This window comes from Saccopteryx leptura, chromosome 3 (assembly GCF_036850995.1).
Source record: "Saccopteryx leptura isolate mSacLep1 chromosome 3, mSacLep1_pri_phased_curated, whole genome shotgun sequence".
NCBI lineage: Eukaryota > Metazoa > Chordata > Mammalia > Chiroptera > Emballonuridae > Saccopteryx > Saccopteryx leptura.
Genome location: NC_089505.1, coordinates 226,224,698 through 226,244,112, shown reverse-complemented (window position 1 = coordinate 226,244,112; position 19,415 = coordinate 226,224,698). Strand labels below are relative to the sequence as shown.

General features: G+C 38.1%; 1 protein-coding gene and 1 non-coding gene across 2 annotated transcripts; one reads left to right on the top strand and one right to left on the bottom strand.

Moving 5' to 3' along the window:
- The first annotated feature begins 12,299 nt into the window (after positions 1–12,299).
- Positions 12,300–12,487, top strand: LOC136401784 (U2 spliceosomal RNA). The gene has a single exon (XR_010750759.1). It is a non-coding gene; the product is annotated as a U2 spliceosomal RNA (small nuclear RNA).
- Positions 12,488–18,634: 6,147 nt separating this feature from the next.
- On the bottom strand, positions 18,635–19,185 carry LOC136397840 (proteasome maturation protein). Its single transcript, XM_066372333.1, has one exon. It carries the CDS (start codon positions 19,156–19,158, stop codon positions 18,733–18,735), a length of 426 nt encoding a protein of 141 aa, XP_066228430.1. The 5' UTR covers positions 19,159–19,185; the 3' UTR covers positions 18,635–18,732.
- Between the last annotated feature and the right edge of the window lie 230 nt (positions 19,186–19,415).

Genomic DNA, 19,415 nt, shown 5'->3' with positions numbered 1-19,415 from the left:
TTCTAGGCTTGATTTTTATTAATAACAAGTATGTTGATTTATGATCCATTGAGGCAATTTTTTTGCTTATTTTTTAATATTACCTTCTCATCAAAAGTTTTTATTGGTCAGAGTAATGGCGGGGTAGGAAGCGATACCGATAAATCTCCCCCAAAACTCAACAAGATCTTCAACCAGAAACAGAAAAACCTATACTTGGAGCTTCCAGATGCTTCGCAATACACCCAAAGGTATGATTGAGTGAAAAATTGGCTAAATATATAACCAAACCCCGAAGGAAATAGGGAGTAAGAAATGCTCCGCCTTCCTCACTAACCTAAACAGGGCGGCTTTCTCTGGTAACTGTGAATATAGAAACTGAGGCGGGCAAAGGGGGTGAATACATCCAGGCCGCGAAACAAACGGCTGAACCAGGCTGTGGCACGGAGATCCAAGCCGAGGAAAATCTGATCCTGTGGCAACCCGGGCAATACAAGCTAACACTCGCGCCAAACCCAAACAAAGAAAGACAAGCGGCGCGGCCATTTTACCCGGTCTCCTGGCTGGTGCGCAGTTAGTGGGCGAGAGATTTCTTCCTAGGCCCCGGGAGTCAGTGCCCGTGTTGCCTCACGGAGAGGCAGGGTCAGAGGCCTTTCTGTGGGCCGAGGGCAGAGTCTCTGGGCAGCCCCAGCGCCCTGGGAAAGCCACGTACGGGAGGGAGTGAGAACTAATTCCAACGGTGGAGATTTTCCGTGCCGGAGGGTGTTTCACTCAGAGGGAAAGCGGCCGGCCTCATATCCTGGTTTGCGCGCGCAGATAAGGAGTGAGCGATTCCTCCGAGTACCTCGGCAGTGCGCGCCCGTGTCATCGCACAGAGGGGCAGAGTCAGGGGCCTTTGTGTGGGCCAAAGCGGAATCTCGGGCCGCCCCAGCGCCTTGCAAAAGCCGCGCACGGGGACGGAGCGAGACTCAATTCCAACGCTGCAACTTTTCCCTGCGGTTGGGGGTTTCACTCAGAGCATGAGACTGCTGGCCGGATATCCTGGTCTGCGCGCGCAGCCAGTGAGTGAGAGTTGCCTCCAAGCGCCCCGGAAGTGGGCACCCGCTTGTGTTACCGGACAGAGTGGCAGAGCCAGAGGTCTTTGAATGGCCGGAAAGCCCGCCTGATTATGCTAGCAGCTCTGACTGACTGAGCCTTACCCAGAGCCCTGTGCTGAGTGGAAATAGAGTGGGGAGTTGCCAGCTCTTTGAGCCTCTTACTATCCAGGCAGAGGCAGCAGCAACCCCATAGCTGGATTATCAGGCTACTAATTGAGGAAGGAAAGACTAGGAGAAAGGCTCTAGGAACACGGACTCTCTCACTGTCGGAGCCTATAAATGCTAATAGCCTAGACTGCCAACGAGACTAAAGCACAATACATGACATTGCCATAGAGACTTATCAACTGCAAACCTCCACCTGAGCGTGGCAAAGGGGCAAAACCCGGGGTACAGAGTCACCGACCAGGAAGAGGGAGAGAAAAGAAAAAGCAAGAAGATAACCTCTCAAAATCAAGAATAATCTGCAGACTTTATAACCTATCCCATTTTATTATATTTGTTCGTTTGTTTCTCTTATCTTCATTCTTGATACTTTTTTTTTTCCTCCTCCAATTTGGCCGATTAACTCTCTACCGGTCTTACTCTCTCCTCTCCTTGAACTACACTACCCATAAGTGTTACATCTCCCATTATCTTTTCTCTTCTCTTCCTTTCTCTCTATGAGGGTTGCACTCCAAAACCCTTAACTCTCTCTCTCTCTCTCTCCTTTCTTTTTTCTTCTTTTAGTGGTTCCCTCTTTTTTTTTCTCTCTCTCTCTTTCTTTTCTCCCTCTATATTAGTTTCTTCCTTTCTCCTTTACATCTCCTCTCACTCAAACCTCAATAACAAACAAATTATCTTATCTGGGACTCAAACTTATGTTTGTGGCATTCTGGGGGGTTTTTACTTCACCTTTTTAACTCACTAGCAGTGCTCCCATCCCTGGCTCTCCATATTATCTAGTTCTTGTTCCACTAAATACAATAGTAATTTTTTAATTTGTCCCCCATTTTTCCGTTTTCCTCTTAATCCTCTCATCATAACTCTTAGACAACCAACACCTAAAAGCAAATTATTTTATTCTTGACCCAAATTTTTTCCTTATTTGCTTTTTGTGGGTCCATACGCTCTTTTTTTTTTTTTTCTTTTTCTTCTTTTTTCTTTTTTTTTTGCTTGCCCCTTTATTACTTTTCCCCAATTCAGGCCCTCCATCACAGGCATTGTTTGTTATAATTCACAGTCCACCACAAGATTTTATCAAGAAAGAGGGGAGAGGAGAGGAGAGGAAAAAAGGAGGGGGGGAATAATTTCCTTTTTTTTTAAATTTTTATTTTATTTTATTTTTCTTTATTTCATTATTAATTTTTTAAAAAAAACAACTTTTTTCGATTTTTTTTTTATTATTTTTTTAAACTTTTTATTCTTTATTAAATCTCATTAATACTATCAACAAAACCACCCTCAGATGCCATTAAGGAAGAGAAAATCGAATATCATGGATACAAAAGAAAGAGAGGTAACACAGCTAGATGAGGAAAAATCTATGGAGAAAAAATTTAATATATTGGAAACCTTGGAGCTAAATGACAGAGAATTCAAGATAGAAATCCTAAAAATCCTCCGAGATATACAAGAAAACACAGAAAGGCAATTTAGGGAGCTCAGAAAACAACTCAATGAACACAAAGAATATATGTCCAAGGAAATTGAAACTATAAAAACAAATCAAACAGAGATGAAAAACTCAATTCACGAGCTGAAAAACGAAGTAACAAGCTTAGCTAATAGAACAGGTCAGATAGAAGAGAGGATTAGTGAAATAGAAGACAAGCAACTTGAGGCACAACAGAGAGAAGAAGAAAGAGACTCAAAAATTAAAAAAAATGAGATAGCCCTACAAGAATTATCTGACTCCATCAAAAAGAATAACATAAGAATAATAGGTATATCAGAGGGAGAAGAGAGAGAAAATGGAATGGAGAACATACTCAAACAAATAATAGATGAGAACTTCCCAAGCCTGTGGAAAGAACTAAAGCCTCAAGTTCAAGAAGCAAACAGAACTCCAAGTTTTCTTAACCCCAACAAACCTACTCCAAGGTATATCATAATGAAATTGACACAAACCAACAGCAAAGAAAAAATTCTCAAGGCAGCCAGGGAAAAGAAGAATACAACATATAAAGGAAGGCCCATTAGATTATCATCAGATTTCTCAGCAGAAACTCTACAAGCTAGAAGAGAATGGACCCCAATATTTAAAGTCCTGAAAGAGAGGAACTTTCAGCCACGAATACTATACCCATCAAAGCTATCCTTCAAATATGAAGGAGAAATAAAAACATTCACAGATACAGAAAAGATGAGGGAATTTATCATCAGAAAACCCCCACTCCAGGAATTACTAAAGGGGGTTCTCCAATCAGATACAAAGAACAAAAAAAAACAGAGCCACAAGTAAAAGCTCCAAGAAGAACACAATAAAACCAAATTTAAACTGTGACAACAACAAAAAGAAAGAGGGGGAGAAGATGGAGATTAACAGTAGCAAAGGACGATGGAGTGCAAAAGTACTCACAAAATAGTTCGCTACAATGAACAGGGTAGGGACCCTTTTCATTATTCAAAGGTAACCACCATTGAAAAAACCACCACAGAAGCACATGAGATAAAAAAGATAGCAACAGTGGAAAGATGTATGGAATACAACCAAATAAAAACAAAAGATAGAAAAACAAAAGAGAAGGATCAAACAAGACACAAAACTAACAGAAAGCAAGATATAAAATGGCAATAGGGAACCCACAAGTATCAATAATTACACTAAATGTAAACGGATTAAACTCACCAATAAAAAGGCACAGAGTAGCAGAATGGATTAAAAAAGAAAATCCAACTGTATGCTGCCTACAGGAAACTCATCTAAGTAACAAGGATAAAAACAAATTCAAAGTGAAAGGCTGGAAAACAATACTCCAAGCAAATAACATCCAAAAAAAAGCAGGTGTAGCAATACTCATATCGGATAATGCTGACTACAAGACAGGAAAAGTACTCAGAGACAAAAATGGCCATTTCATAATGGCTAAGGGGACACTGAATCAAGAAGACATAACAATTCTTAATATATATGCACCAAACCAAGGAGCACCAAAATATATAAGACAGCTACTTATTGATCTTAAAACAAAAACTGACAAAAACACAATCATACTTGGAGACCTCAATACACCGCTGACGGCTCTAGATCGGTCATCCAAACAGAGAATCAACAAAGACATAGTGGCCTTAAACAAAACACTAGAGCACCTGGATATGATAGACATCTACAGGACATTTCATCCCAAAGTGACTGAGTATACATTTTTCTCCAGTGTACATGGATCATTCTCAAGAATTGACCATATGTTGGGCCACAAAAACAACATCAGCAAATTCAGAAAAATTGAAGTTGTACCAAGCATATTTTCTGATCATAAAGCCTTGAAACTAGAATTCAACTGCAAAAAAGAGGAAAAAAATCCCACAAAAATGTGGAAACTAAACAACATACTTTTAAAAAATGAATGGGTCAAAGAAGAAATAAGTGCAGAGATCAAAAGATATATACAGACTAATGAAAATGACAATACGACATATCAGAATCTATGGGATGCAGCAAAAGCAGTGATAAGAGGGAAGTTCATATCACTTCAGGCATATATGAACAAACAAGAGAGAGCCCAAGTGAACCACTTAACTTCCCACCTTAAGGAACTAGAAAAAGAAGAACAAAGACAACCCAAAACCAGCCGAAGAAAGGAGATAATAAAAATCAGAGCAGAAATAAATGAATTAGAGAACAGAAAAACTATAGAAAAAATTAATAGAACAAGGAGCTGGTTCTTTGAAAAGATCAACAAAATTGACAAACCCTTGGCAAGACTTACCAAGGAAAAAAGAGAAAGAACTCATATAAACAAAATCCAAAATGAAAGAGGAGAAATCACCACGGACACCATAGATATACAAAGAATTATTGTAGAATACTATGAAAAACTTTATGTCACTAAATTCAACAACCTAGAAGAAATGGATAAATTCCTAGAAAAATACAACCTTCCTAGACTGAGTCAAGAAGAAGCAGAAAGCCTAAACAGACCTATCAGTAGAGAAGAAATAGAAAAAACCATTAAAAACCTCCCCAAAAATAAAAGTCCAGGCCCTGACGGCTATACCAGCGAATTTTATCAAACATTCAAAGAAGACTTGGTTCCTATTCTACTCAAAGTCTTCCAAAAAATTGAAGAAGAAGCAATACTTCCAAACACATTTTACGAAGCCAACATAACCCTCATACCAAAACCAGGCAAGGATGGCACAAAAAAAGAAAACTACAGACCAATATCTCTAATGAATACAGATGCTAAAATACTAAACAAAATACTAGCAAATCGAATACAACAACATATTAAAAAAATAATACATCATGATCAAGTGGGATTCATCCCAGAATCTCAAGGATGGTTCAACATACGTAAAACGGTTAATGTAATACACCATATCAACAAAACAAAGAACAAAAACCACATGATCTTATCAATAGACGCAGAAAAGGCTTTCGATAAAATACAACACAATTTTATGTTTAAGACTCTCAACAAAATGGGTATAGAAGGAAAATATCTCAACATGATAAAGGCCATATATGATAAACCATCAGCTAACATCATATTAAATGGCACTAAACTGAAGGCTTTCCCCCTTAAATCAGGAACAAGACAGGGTTGTCCACTCTCTCCACTCTTATTTAATGTGGTACTAGAGGTTCTAGCCAGAGCAATCAGACAAGACAAAGAAATAAAAGGCATCCATATCGGAAAAGAAGAAGTAAAGGTATCACTTTTTGCAGATGATATGATCCTATACATCGAAAACCCCAAAGAATCCACAAAAAGACTACTAGAAACAATAAGCCAATACAGTAAGGTCGCAGGATACAAAATTAACATACAGAAGTCAATAGCCTTTCTATATGCCAACAATGAAACAACTGAGAAGGAACTCAAAAGAATAATCCCCTTCACGATTGCAACAAAAAAAATAAAATACTTAGGAATAAACATAACAAAGAATGTAAAGGACTTATATAATGAAAACTATAAACCATTGTTAAGGGAAATCGAAAAAGATATAATGAGATGGAAGAATATACCTTGTTCTTGGCTAGGAAGAATAAATATAATCAAGATGGCTATATTACCCAAAGCAATATACAAATTTAATGCAATTCCCATCAAACTTCCAATGACATTTTTTAAAGAAATAGAGCAAAAAATCATCAGATTTATATGGAACTATAAAAAACCCCGAATAGCCAAAGCAATCCTAAAGAAAAAGAATGAAGCTGGGGGCATTTCAATACCTGACTTCAAACTCTATTATAGGGCCACGACAATCAAAACAGCATGGTATTGGCAGAAAAATAGACACTCAGACCAATGGAACAGAATAGAAAGTCCAGAAATAAAACCACATATATATAGTCAAATAATTTTTGATAAAGGGGCCAACAACACACAATGGAGAAAAGAAAGCCTCTTCAATAAATGGTGCTGGGAAAACTGGAAAGCCACATGCAAAAGAATGAAACTGGACTACAGTCTCTCCCCCTGTACAAAAATTAACTCAAAATGGATCAAAGATCTAAACATAAGACCTGAAACAATTAAGTACATAGAAGAAGACATAGGTACTCAACTCAGGGACCTGGGTTTTAAAGAGCATTTTATGAATTTGACTCCAATGGCAAGAGAAGTGAAGACAAAAATTAATAAATGGGACTACATCAGACTAAGAAGTTTTTGCTCAGCAAGAGAAACTGATAACAAAATAAACAGAAAGCCAACTAAATGGGAAATGATATTTTCAAACGACAGCTCAGATAAGGGCCTAATATCCAAAATATACAAAGAACTCATAAAACTCAACAACAAACAAACAAACAATCCAATAAAAAAATGGGAAGAGGATATGAATAGACACTTCTCCCAGGAAGAAATACAAATGGCCAACAGATATATGAAAAGATGCTCATCTTCTTTAGCTATCAGAGAAATGCAAATCAAAACGGCAATGAGATACCACCTCACACCTGTTCGATTAGCTGTTATTAGCAAGTCAGGTAACAGCAAATGTTGGAGAGGCTGTGGAGAAAAAGGAACCCTCATACACTGTTGGTGGGAATGTAAAGTAGTACAACCATTATGGAAGAAAGTATGGTGGTTCCTCAAAAAACTGAAAATAGAACTACCTTATGACCCAGCAATCCCTCTACTGGGTATATATCCCAAAAACTCAGAAACATTGATATGTAAAGACACATGCAGCCCCATGTTTATTGCAGCATTGTTCACAGTGGCCAGGACATGGAAACAACCAAAAAGCCCATCAATAGATGACTGGATAAAGAAGATGTGGCACATATACACTATGGAATACTACTCAGCCATAAGAAATGATGACATCGGAACATTTACAGCAAAATGGTGGGATCTTGATAACATGATACGAAGCGAAATAAGTAAATCAGAAAAAACCAGGAACTGTATTATTCCATACGTAGGTGGGACATAATAGTGAAACTAAGAGACATTTATAAGAGTGTGGTGGTTATGGGGGGGGGAGGGGGGAATGGGAGAGGGATAGGGGGTGGGGAGGGGCACAAAGAAAACAAGATAGAAGGTGACAGAGGACAATCTGACTTTGGGTGGTGGGTATGCAACATAATTGAACGACAAGATAACCTGGACTTGTTATCTTTGAATATATGTATCCTGATTTATTGATGTCACCCCATTAAAAAATAAAATTATATAAAAAAATAAAATAAAATAAAAAATAAAAAAAATAAAAAAAAAAAATAAAAAAAAAATAAAAAAATCAAAAAAAAAAAAGTTTTTATTGTTTCATATGTAGATCATTTTAATTCCTACTATCCCTGTGCAACTGAAAGAACAGAAGGAATTCCCACTTAATGGATCAGAACGTGGACAACCAAGATAGTTAAAGATGTGACTAGGACACAGCTTTCTAGTTTGAATGTCTTCAGAGCTCTGGGAAAGAGTTTGAGTAAGAAGCTGAAGACAAGAATATTCATGTTCCACCTAAAGGCATTCAAATGTTTTTTTTATTATTTTTAGAAGATTGTATCAGTAAATCAGAGCTGCTGGTGGTAGCTTCTTTGTAGCCTCTGGATAAGAGACTATCTTGCTTAGGGCTCTTTCTACCATATTTTTACATAGATGTGTGTTTGTGGAAAAGTCAACTATAAGAAACTGCCTTTTGTCAGAATTGTTATCCTTTATGCTGGTGCTAACTTGATTACTTATTATTGTCAAGTTTTTTAGTTTATGTGCATGATGGGATAATAAGCTCTTATTATATATAAAACAACTGATGCTTCAATATTCTTATTTACAGTCTATTTTAAAATACACTGTTAGGCCTGACTGGTGGTGGTGCAGTGAATAGAGCATCAACCTGGGATGCTGTGGTCCCAGGTTCAAAATTCGGAGGTCACTGGCTTGAGCACAGGCTTGCCAGCTTGTGCGTGGGATTGTTGACATGGTTCCATGGTCGCTGTCTTTAGCCCAAGGTCACAGGCTTGAGCAAGGGATCACTGGCTCAGCTGGAGCTCCCAGTCAAGGCACTCATGAGAAACATTCAATGAATAACTAAATTGACGCAACTACAGTTGATGCTTCTCATCTCTATCCCTTCCTCTCTCTCTCTCTCTCTCTCTCTCTCTCTCTCTCCCTTGCATAAAAAAAGCACTTTTAGTGTTGACTTAGAGAATACCTAACTGAATTTATTGTATATTTAATAATGAAGAGAAAAGTAAACTTAAAAATAGAAAGGTACCCAAAGAGATGTCAAAGTTCAGGCACTAGTATTTAATTTTGTTTGTTGTTTATTTCTTCAAGCTTTATTGAGATATAACTGAGATATAACATTGTGTAAGTTGAAGGTATACAATGTGTTGATTTGATACATATATATATATATTGCAGTATCATCACCACTGTAGCATTAGCTAACACCTCCATCATGTCACAAATTTACCATTTTTTTTGTGTGTGTGTGTGCTGAGAACATTTAAAATCTACTCTCCCATCCAAGTACTAACCAGGCCCGACCCTGCTTAGCTTCCGAGATCAGACAATATCTGGTGCGTTCAGGGTGGTACGGCCGTAGACTAAAATCTACTCTCTTAGCAATTTTCCAGTATATAATACATATTGTTAACTACAGTCACAATGCTGTGTATTATATCCCCAAATTCATTCATCTTCTCACTGGAAGTTTGTACTCTGACCATCTCTGCATTTCTCCCTTTAGATTCCACATGGAAATGTTATCAGTTTTGTCTTTCTCTGTCTGACTTGACTTAGCATAATGCTCTCAAGATCCATGTGTGATGTCACAAATGGCAAGATTCCATTTTTCTCATGGTTGAATAATCGACTGCATGCATACAGACACTGTGTCTTCTTTATTCATTCATCAGTTGATGGACACCTAATATTTTCTTATAAGTATCTACTGAATAAATGAAGAGCCATACAGATGCTTACTCAGAGAATATTTATTCCTACTTTATAGAGAACTTGAATGAGCTTGGTGATCTAGCTTCTTAGTCTATAGAATAGAAACTCCATGTAAAGAGACTATGAAATTGGGGTAGAGCCTCCTAAAAGCAGGGCAGGCAAAAATATTATTACAACAGTTTGATAGTAAGGGGTAGAAGGTAATAAGGGATAGAAAAAAAAAAACAAAACAAAAAACAGTAGTTTGTGGCCAGGGAGAGCAATGGCAAATAATTTCCTGAGGGGACATCACTGTCTTGCCAACAATGACTATGTCATCACAAAAACATTTTACCAGTACTATTTGCACCAAGAATTCAGGAAAATTCATTTTATGATGTTCAAAATTGTTGACCTGAGAATAGTTTTTTTGTTTTTGGACAGAGACAGAGAAAGAGTCAGAGAGAAGGACAGACGGACAGGAAGGGAGAGAGATGAGAAGCATCAATTCTTCATTGTGGCTCCTCAGCTCTTCATTGATTGCTTTCTCATATGTGCCTTGACTAGCAGGAGGGGCTACAGCAGAGTGAGTGACCCCTTGCTCAAGCCAGCAACCTTGGGATCATTTATAATCCCACGCTCAAACCAGTGACCCCCCACTCAAGCCAGTGACCCTGTGCTCAAGCTGGATGAGCCCGCACTCAAGCCGTTGATCTCTGGGTTTGGAATGTGGGTCCCCCGCATCCCAGTACGGCTCTCTATCCATTATACCACCATCTGGTCAGGCGACTTGAAAATGTTTTAACAAAGTGAAAAGTTTTAGTTTCTTGGAAAACTCATTTAGGGGGATGGAGTGGGAAAGACATAAATCTTATTCCTTGTCTCCCTTCTAAAAGATTAATGCCTAATAGTCTTATTTGTTTTGCCACCAACCATGCCATCAGTTGTACAGTAGAAAAATAACTTTCATATACAGTGTGTATCTATTCAGTGTCACAACTGTTAGTAAAATTCTGTACTTTTTTCATTTGGTAATGTACTTTGAGACCGTTGTCTATTTGTTGATAAAGCAGAATCTAGTGACATGTTTCTACATGGGTATTTTATTTGGGGTTTTGTGAGGTCCTTTCAGAAAGATGAAGTAGGGTTTCAGATATAGCAAAAGTGAATTTAGAACTCTGATATTTTCAGGACTGTTTCTGTTTTTATTGTTTAAATGCTCTCCTTTTAGTTTTACTTAATTCCTGAGCCAAGTAGTTAAAACAACAGGTTTCTGGAACAAAACACCTGAGGCTGACTTGTGGCTTTGTTGCCAGGGGCTTATATAGAAGATACCTCTTAAAATGCCAAATACAGCAATATCTGGGGCTTTTAAAACAGTATTGCTCAAATTATTTGTTAGTGTTGAACATGGAGGACTGTGACCAATTTTTATGTATATTGCTTTACTTAGCTGTAAAACACCCCCTTTTGTTTTATGGGGGGAAAAAGAATGTAGTTCTTACAGCTTGCCTGTTTAAAATAATAGACTCTGGCCCTGGCTGGTTGGCTCAGCGGTAGAGTGTTGGCCCAGCATGTGGGTTTGATTCCTAGGAGAAGCACCCATTTTCTTTTATACCTTTTCCCCTTTCCTTTCTCTTTATCTCTCTCTCCCCCTCCCGCAGCCAAGGCTCCATTGGAGCAAAGCTGGCCCAGGCGCTGAGGAGGGCTCCATGGCCTCTGCCCCAGGCACTAGAATGGCTCCAGTTGCAATGGAGCAACGCCCCAGATGGGCAAAGCATTGCCTCCTAGTGGGCTTGCCGGGTGAATCCTGGTCAGGTGCGTGGAGGAGTCTCTTTCTCTGCCTCCTCACTTCTCACTTCAGAAACAAAAAAATAAAATAACAGAATCTAAGTGTTAGAAGTGAAGGCCATTTCTCCAGTCTTCTGCATTAATTTAGATTGTTGATCTCCCTGTTATAAATGAATTGGCACACTAAGCATCTAACTAAAAGCATGTTACATTTGCAGAAATCTATAAACAGTCCACCTGCCAGAATCCACAGAAAAGCATGCAATTAACTGGCAATGTAGCTACAGCAGGTGCCAAAAGCCAAGATTTGGACACTTTCCCTGTCACCATCTTTGGGAAAGAGAATAAATCAGGAATTTATCTGTTGAAAAAGCTAGTCTTAAAATAACTTACTTGATTTGAAATGTAAATAAATATTTACATTTACTGATCAAACTGATACATATTTAACCAGGATTTTATTTAGAAAGAAACTTGTGAACTGTATTAAAGACCATCCTCATGAGTTCAGCTCCAAAATCATTCCATTACCCTGAATATCTCCAAAGCAGGAAACAGAAGACATGAGGGCAGTTTTCTTCTGCTTCAACCAAGCGTATTCTCTGCTGTTACTGGATGAAGGCTGATTTACATATCTGTTGTCTTTGCCTGGCTAGGAAAGGATGAGAGGTAATAATACCAAAGCAAAAGACAGTTTATAGCATAATATGCACCAGACAGGGTTATACAGACATTGGAGAAACAACTGTACATTTTCAAAGTTTTCTAAGGGCTAAAAAATACTGCAATAATTCATTCAGTTACGTTCCTTTAAAGAGAAATGTAATATCTAACTATCTCGTTTGGGGAAAATATATATGTGTTATTTAGAATCTGGTAATCAATCGCTTCTCGGCCTTTTGGCTAAGATCAAGTGTAGAATCTGGTAATCAGAGACTTAGAGTTTGTTCCAGCAACTTGGACTTCTTAGTCAAGGAGAATATAGAATTATTATTTGTAATTGCCCAAAGCTGGAAAATTGTGGTATATTCACATAATGTAACAGTGCACAGTAATGAAAATGAACAAACTACTGCTACACACAACAGAGATGAACCTCACTCACATCATTTCAAATGAAACTATATACAAAATACTACATGCCATATGATTCTAAAAGAATCATTCAAAAAGAGGGAAAACTAACCTATGATTTTTATAAGTTATAGAGATTACATTTGGGGAGGATGGTGGAAGCAGTGACTATAAAGAAATCATGGTGACCTGTGGTGGCGCAGTGGGATAAAGCGTCGACCTGGAACACTGAGGTCGCCGGTTCCAAACCTTGGGCTTGCCTGGTCAAGGCACATATGGGAGTTGATGCTTCCTGCTCCTCCCCCTTCTCTCTCTCTCTCTCTCTGTCTCTCTCTCTCTCTCACTCCTCTCTCTCTAAAAAAAAATCAATAAATAAGAAATCATGGGAGGTTTCTGGGATGTGGCAATTCTGTTTCTTGAGCTGGGTGATGTGCTGACTTTGTGATAAATTAGTAATATGCACATTTAAGATTAATATACGTTTACAGATATATATTGCCCTTCAGTAAAAACCTTAACTAAAGGTAAAAAAGAATGTATTTTCCCTAAATGGCTGAAAATTGATAAAAAACAAAGGTCTAGATGGTGAAGGTACTGTTTCATATTTTTCTTGCCCTACTCCTCTCCTTTTTAATTGAATAGTACATATTACGAGGTATCAAAAGCCATTTCCATTTTCTATCTTTGGTTTGCTGTATAGGAATATTATTTCAGAAAACACTAGTACTGCATTTAGAGGATGGAATAATTCTCAGATAAACAAGCAACATAGTTAAAACAATATAGGGCCTGACCAGGTGGTGGCGCAGTGGATAGAGCGTCAGACTGGGATGCAGAGGACCCAGGTTTGAGACCCGAGGTCACCAGCTTGAGTGTGGGCTCATCTGGTTTGAGCAAAAGCCCAGCAGCTTGAACCCAAGGTCACTGGCTCCAGCAAGGGGCTACTCAGTCTGCTGAAGGCCCGCGGTCAAGGCACATATGAGAAAGCAGTCAATGAACAACTAAGGTGTTGCAACGCGCAATGAAAAACTAATGATTGATGCTTCTCATCTCTCTCCATTCCTGTCTGTCTGTCCCTGTCTGTCCCTCTCTCTGACTCACTATCTGTCTCTGTAAAAAAAAACACAAAATAAAACAACACTACAATATAGGAATTGAGCATAGAATTTTTGGGTTATTGAATATGCCTAAGTTCAGTTTTGGTAAACGTTGACTGTTTTCTAAAGTAGTTATACAAATTTACACCCTTTTCAACAGTATTATGAGTTCTAGTTGTTCCACATTCTTACTAAGATTTTTGCTATGAGGCCTGACCTGTGGTGGCGCAGTGGATAAAGCGTCGACCTGGAAATGCTGAGGTCGCCGGTTCGAAACTCTGGGCTGCCTGGTCAAGGCACATATGGGAGTTGATGCTTCCAGCTCCTCCCTCCCTTCTCTCTCTCTGTCTCTCCTCTCTCTCTGTCTCTCCCTCTCCTCTCTAAAAAAAAAAAAAAAAAAAAAAAAAAAAAAGATTGATGCTATGATATGTTTTTCATTTTAGCAGTTCTGGTAGGCATATTGATATCTCTGTGGTTTTACTTTACATTTCTCCAATGACTAATGAAGCTGAGACTCATATATATTTATTGGCCACTTGAATTACTACCTCTTTTTTAAGTTCTTGTTAAAATATTTTTCTAGTTTTTCTACTGGGTTGGTGTCTGTCTTTTATTGAATTATAGTTTTTTTATATATTCTAGATATAAGTCCTTTGGCCAATATATGTATTGCAAATATTTTATCTCAGTCTGTGGCTTTTATTTTTGAAGTAAGAAAGGATTTTTAAAAAGTATTCTTTCCGCCTGACCAGGTGGTGGCGCAGTGGATAGAGCGTCGGACTGGGATGCGGAAGGACCCAGGTTCGAGACCCCGAGGTCGCCAGCTTGAGCGCGGGCTCATCTGGCTTGAGCAAAGAGCTCACAAGCTTAGACCCAAGGTCACTGGCTCCAGCAGGGGGTTACTTGGTCTGCTGAAGGCCCGCGGTCAAGGCACATGTGAGAAAGCAATCAATGAACAACTAAGAAGTCGCAACGCGCAACGAGAAACTGATGATTGATGCTTCTCATCTCTCTCCGTTCCTGTCTGTCTGTCCCTGTCTATCTCTGTCTCTGTAAAAAAAAAAAAAAGGTATTCTTTCCTTGGAAAATTTCAATCATATACAAAACTAAAGACATTTATTAATATAATGAATCCCTATATACCCAACTTTAATAATTATCAACTCATGGCCGATCATGTTTAGCCCCACTAAAAATCACCCTCTTTCTTTTATTAAATTTTTTTTATTCACTTTTTTTTTTTTAGAGAGGAGAGAGAGAGAGGGAGAGAGAGAGAGAGAGAGAGAGAAAGAGAGGAGAGAGAGACAGAGAGAGAGAAGGGGGAGGAGCTGGAAGCATCAACTCCCATATGTGCCTTGACCAGGCAAGCCCAGGGTTTTGAACTGGCGACCTCAGCATTTCCAGGTCGACGCTTTATCCACTGTGCCACCACAGGTCAGGCAAAATCACCCTCTTTCAATCACTCTAATCTGTCCTTTATTCTCCATTGTTAGTCCTTTAGGCTTCTATTACTTCATTCAACATTCCTTTGTTTATTCTTCATATATCAATTGCATTAAATCCAGTTGAATAATTAAATCCAATGAATACATTTTTGTCCTTATATTACCTGAGATCCCTGCATAAGGTGATTCTGTTGATCACTGACTCCTTGAAATTCCTTTTCCTTAGGCTTCTCTGGTATGGTTTTACCTGGTCTTTCCTACTACTTTTTTTTTTATCTTCATAATTTGCTTCCTGGGGTCTTCTTCCTACCTTGCTTCTTCAGAGTTATTGTTCCACCAGAGCTCTGTTCCAGTCCTCAATTCATGTGGGTGATTTTATCAACACTCATGTCCTTGACTTCCACTTATATGCTGATGGCTTCTGAGTCCACATCTCCAGTCCAGAGCGTTCTATTTCACACTAAGTCCCTCCAGAGAGCTATTTGCTAGGCATTTCACTTTAGATGACCCAAAGGCATCTGTGGCAAACTTGCTAATTAATATTCCACCCACCAAAACCAACCACCAATTTATTCTCCTATTCTTCCATTAATAATACAATTTTAGCCCTGGCTGGTTGACTCAGTGGATAGAGTGTCTGCCCAGCATATGGATGTCCTGGGTTCAATTCTGGTCAAGGCACACAGAGAAGTGACCATCTACTTCTCTACCTCTCCCTTTCCCCTTTCTCTTCCTCTTCCTCTCCCATAGCTAGTGGCTTACTTGGTTCAAGCATCAGCCCGAGCACTGAGGATAGCTCAGATGGTTGAGTGTGTCAGCCTCAGGTGCTAAAAATAGCTCAGTTGATTCAAGCATTGGCCCCAGATGGGGTTGCCAGGTGGATTTCAGTTGGGGCATATGTAGGAGTCTGTCTCATTATCTCCCCTCCTCTCACTTAAAAAAAATAGAAAAAGAATAATATAATTTTAGCTGAACAAATACCCAGCTATCACCTATATTTCTCAGCCCACATTGTAGTTAGATGTGAACAATGCAATGTAAGCAATAGTGATGCATGCCACTTTCAGATCTTGACTTAAAACAGTGGGTATGTATATTATCACTCTGTCTTTTTTTTTTTTTTTTTTCATTTTTAGAGAGGACAGAGAGAGGGAGAGAGAGGAGAGAGAGACAGAGAGAGAGAAGGGGGGAAGAGCTGGAAGCATCAACTCCCATATGTGCCTTGACCAGGCAAGCCTAGGGTTTTGAACCGGTGACCTCAGCATTTCCAGATCGACGCTTTATCCACTGTGCCACCACAGGTCAGGCATCACTCTGTCTCTTTATGTCCAACCTGCAGGATATGGTGATAACTGATGCAACTTGAAAGTTAGGTGTGAACAAAACACAAAGCTACCACACCACTTTGGGTCCCTGCATGAGCTCATGGAGCAGAACTGCCTGACTGAGGAGATCACTAGACTAGTCCATAAACAATAAAAGAAATGAACTTTTAAGTAATTGGGTTTCTCTGTTGTAGCAGATTATCTTTTTACTATTACAGCATCTCAGTCATATCATATCCAAGCTTTACTAACCATCTATCCACCTAAATATCTTGTATTTATAGTTCCAGTATGAGTAAAGACTCCTGCAGTTACCTAGTCTTTACTCTTTCAACGTATACATTCAGCTTTCCTGAATGCAGTTCATATGACTTCCCAAAAATGATTCAGGATTTCTACTTATGTCCATGATGGGGTAACTGGTACTATACCAACTCTTTTGTCATAACTATAAAACTTAACAAAAATATATGAGGAAATTGTTTTCAGGCAGTGGACAACATACAGTACAAGACTGATCCCTGAAGAAAGGGAAATTAACAAGGTAAACCCCATGAATACCTAGCTCTATGCATAGGGAAATTTCCTGATTGTGCAGAGAGCACAAGTCCAAGAAAAGCACAATGGTCCCACTGAGATTCAGCCATGCTGTTGCATGTACCTGTAGTTTATAGTTTGTATTACTGCGTAGTATAGCATTGTGTGAATATACCACAATTTATCTATTCATTTGGTTGCTAATGGACACTTGTTTCTAGTTTTTGCTATTATAAATAAACTGCTTTGAATATCATTGTATGTGTCTTTCAGTGGACATAAATACTTATTCATGTTGAATATATCACAAGGAAAGGAAATGCTGTGTCATAAAGTCACCTTTATGACTTTATGACATATGTTTACCTTTATTAGATATTGCTAAAGTATTTCCCAAATGAGTTGTATCAACATATACTCTGACCACCAGTGTATGAGAGTCCCTGTTGCTTTATATCATTTTCCAACTCTTGATATTGTCAGTGCTATTAATATTAACCATTCTTGCAGGAATGCAGTGGTATTTCATTATGGCTTTAATTTTTATCTCTCTGATGAATAGTTATGTTGCTTATCTTTATTTTTTAATTTTTCAGTTACAGTTGACATGCAATATTATATTAGTATTAGGTATATAGCATAATGGTTAGACATTTTTATAACTTATGAAGTGATCCCCCTGTTAAGCCTACTACCCACTTGACACCATAGTTATTACAATATTATTGACTCTATTCCCTATGCTATACTTTATATCCCTGTGATGATATTTTTTAACTGCCAATTTGTACATCTTAATCTTTTCACCCCACTCCCATCTGGCAACCATCAGTTTGTTCTGTGCATCTATAAGTCTCTTTATATTTTGTTTTTTAGATTCCACAATAAGTGAAATTATATAGTATTTGTCTTTCTCTGATTGACTTATTTCATTTAGCATAATACCCTCTAAACCCATCAATATTGCCCTAAATTGTAATATTTCATTGTATGTGTGTACCACATCTTCTTTAGTCAATCATTAATCAGTGGACACTTGGCTTGCTTCTTTACCTTGACTATTGTAAATAATGCTGCAGTGAACATAGTGATGCATATATCTTTCTGAAGTAATGTTTTGGATTTCTTAGGATAAATACCCAGGACTGAAATTTCCAGGTCAGAAGGTAGTTTTATTTTTAATTTTTTGAGGAACCTCTATAATGTTTCCCTAGTGGCTGCACCAATTTGCAGTCCCAACAGTGCAAATGAGTTTCCTTTTCTTTATATCCTTGCTAATACTTTTGTTTTTTGATTTATTAATGATACTCATTCTGACAGGTATGAGATGGTATTGTGGTTTTAATTTGCATTTCTCTGATGATTAGTGACACTAAGCATCTTTTCATATGTCTATTGGCAATCTGTATGTCCTCTTGGAAGAAATATTTATTTAGATCCTCTGCCCAAGTTTTATTGGATTGTTTTTGTTGTTGTTCTTTGTCGGTTTTTTGTTGTTGTTTTTGGTTTTCTTTTTCGTGGGGTTTTTCTTTTTTTGGTGTTCTTTTTTCTTGTGTGTGTTCAGTTGTATGACTTTTTTAATATACTTTGGATATTAATCCCTTATTGATATATCACTGGTGAATATCTTCTCTCATTAGGTAGGTTGTCTTTCTGTTTTGTTGATATTTTCCTTTGCTGTGCAAAAGTTTTTAGTTTGATGTAGTTCTACTTGTTTACTTTTTTCTTTTTCTTTTTTTTATGTGTCAGTAATTTTAATGTTGTGTACATAAAATTATAGTAAAAAGACAGCTATAGACAAGACATAGCCCCTCCATTTCCATGATCAGCACACTGCATCACATTAAACCGAGTTTATATTCCACCATCAAGTGCGATTCTCCCATTTGTTCACTTTGTGATGGGTCATTAAGAATATCTTCAAACCCAATAGTATCATCATTGCCCCTCAAAATATCCAGTGAAAGGTTTGAGCTTGGAAGAAAGGGAAGACGCTGAACCTGTTGCACTGCCTTGAATTCCATCTGCAGTTTTAGTGGAGCAAACAGACCCTGGATGTTCCTCAGTGTAGAAAAATTCATTTTATCTTGGTTGAGCTGGAAATTTTTTTCTGATAATTCAAGAGGATGACTGGGCAAAAGTTCATTTTTCACACAAGAAAAACCTTTTCGAAGAAGATCATGATTTTCAAAAGGTCCACTTGCTGAAAGTTCAGTAACTGGAATACTGTCCTTTAGCTGAGATCCAAGTCCTCTGGTATTCATTTTCAGCTCGCTCTGCAAACACCTTCCAATCTGTTGTTTATTTTTTTCTTTTGCTTCCCTTGCCTACAGAGATATAGCCAAAAAATATATTAAGAGCACTGTTGAAGGGTTTTCTGTCAATGTTTTCTTCTAGGAGGTTTATAGTTTAAGCTCTTACATTTAGGTCTTTAATCCATTTTGAGTTTATTCTTGTATGTGGTACAAGAAAGTGGCCTACTTTTATTTTTTTGCATGTTTCTGTTCAGTTTTTCCAACAC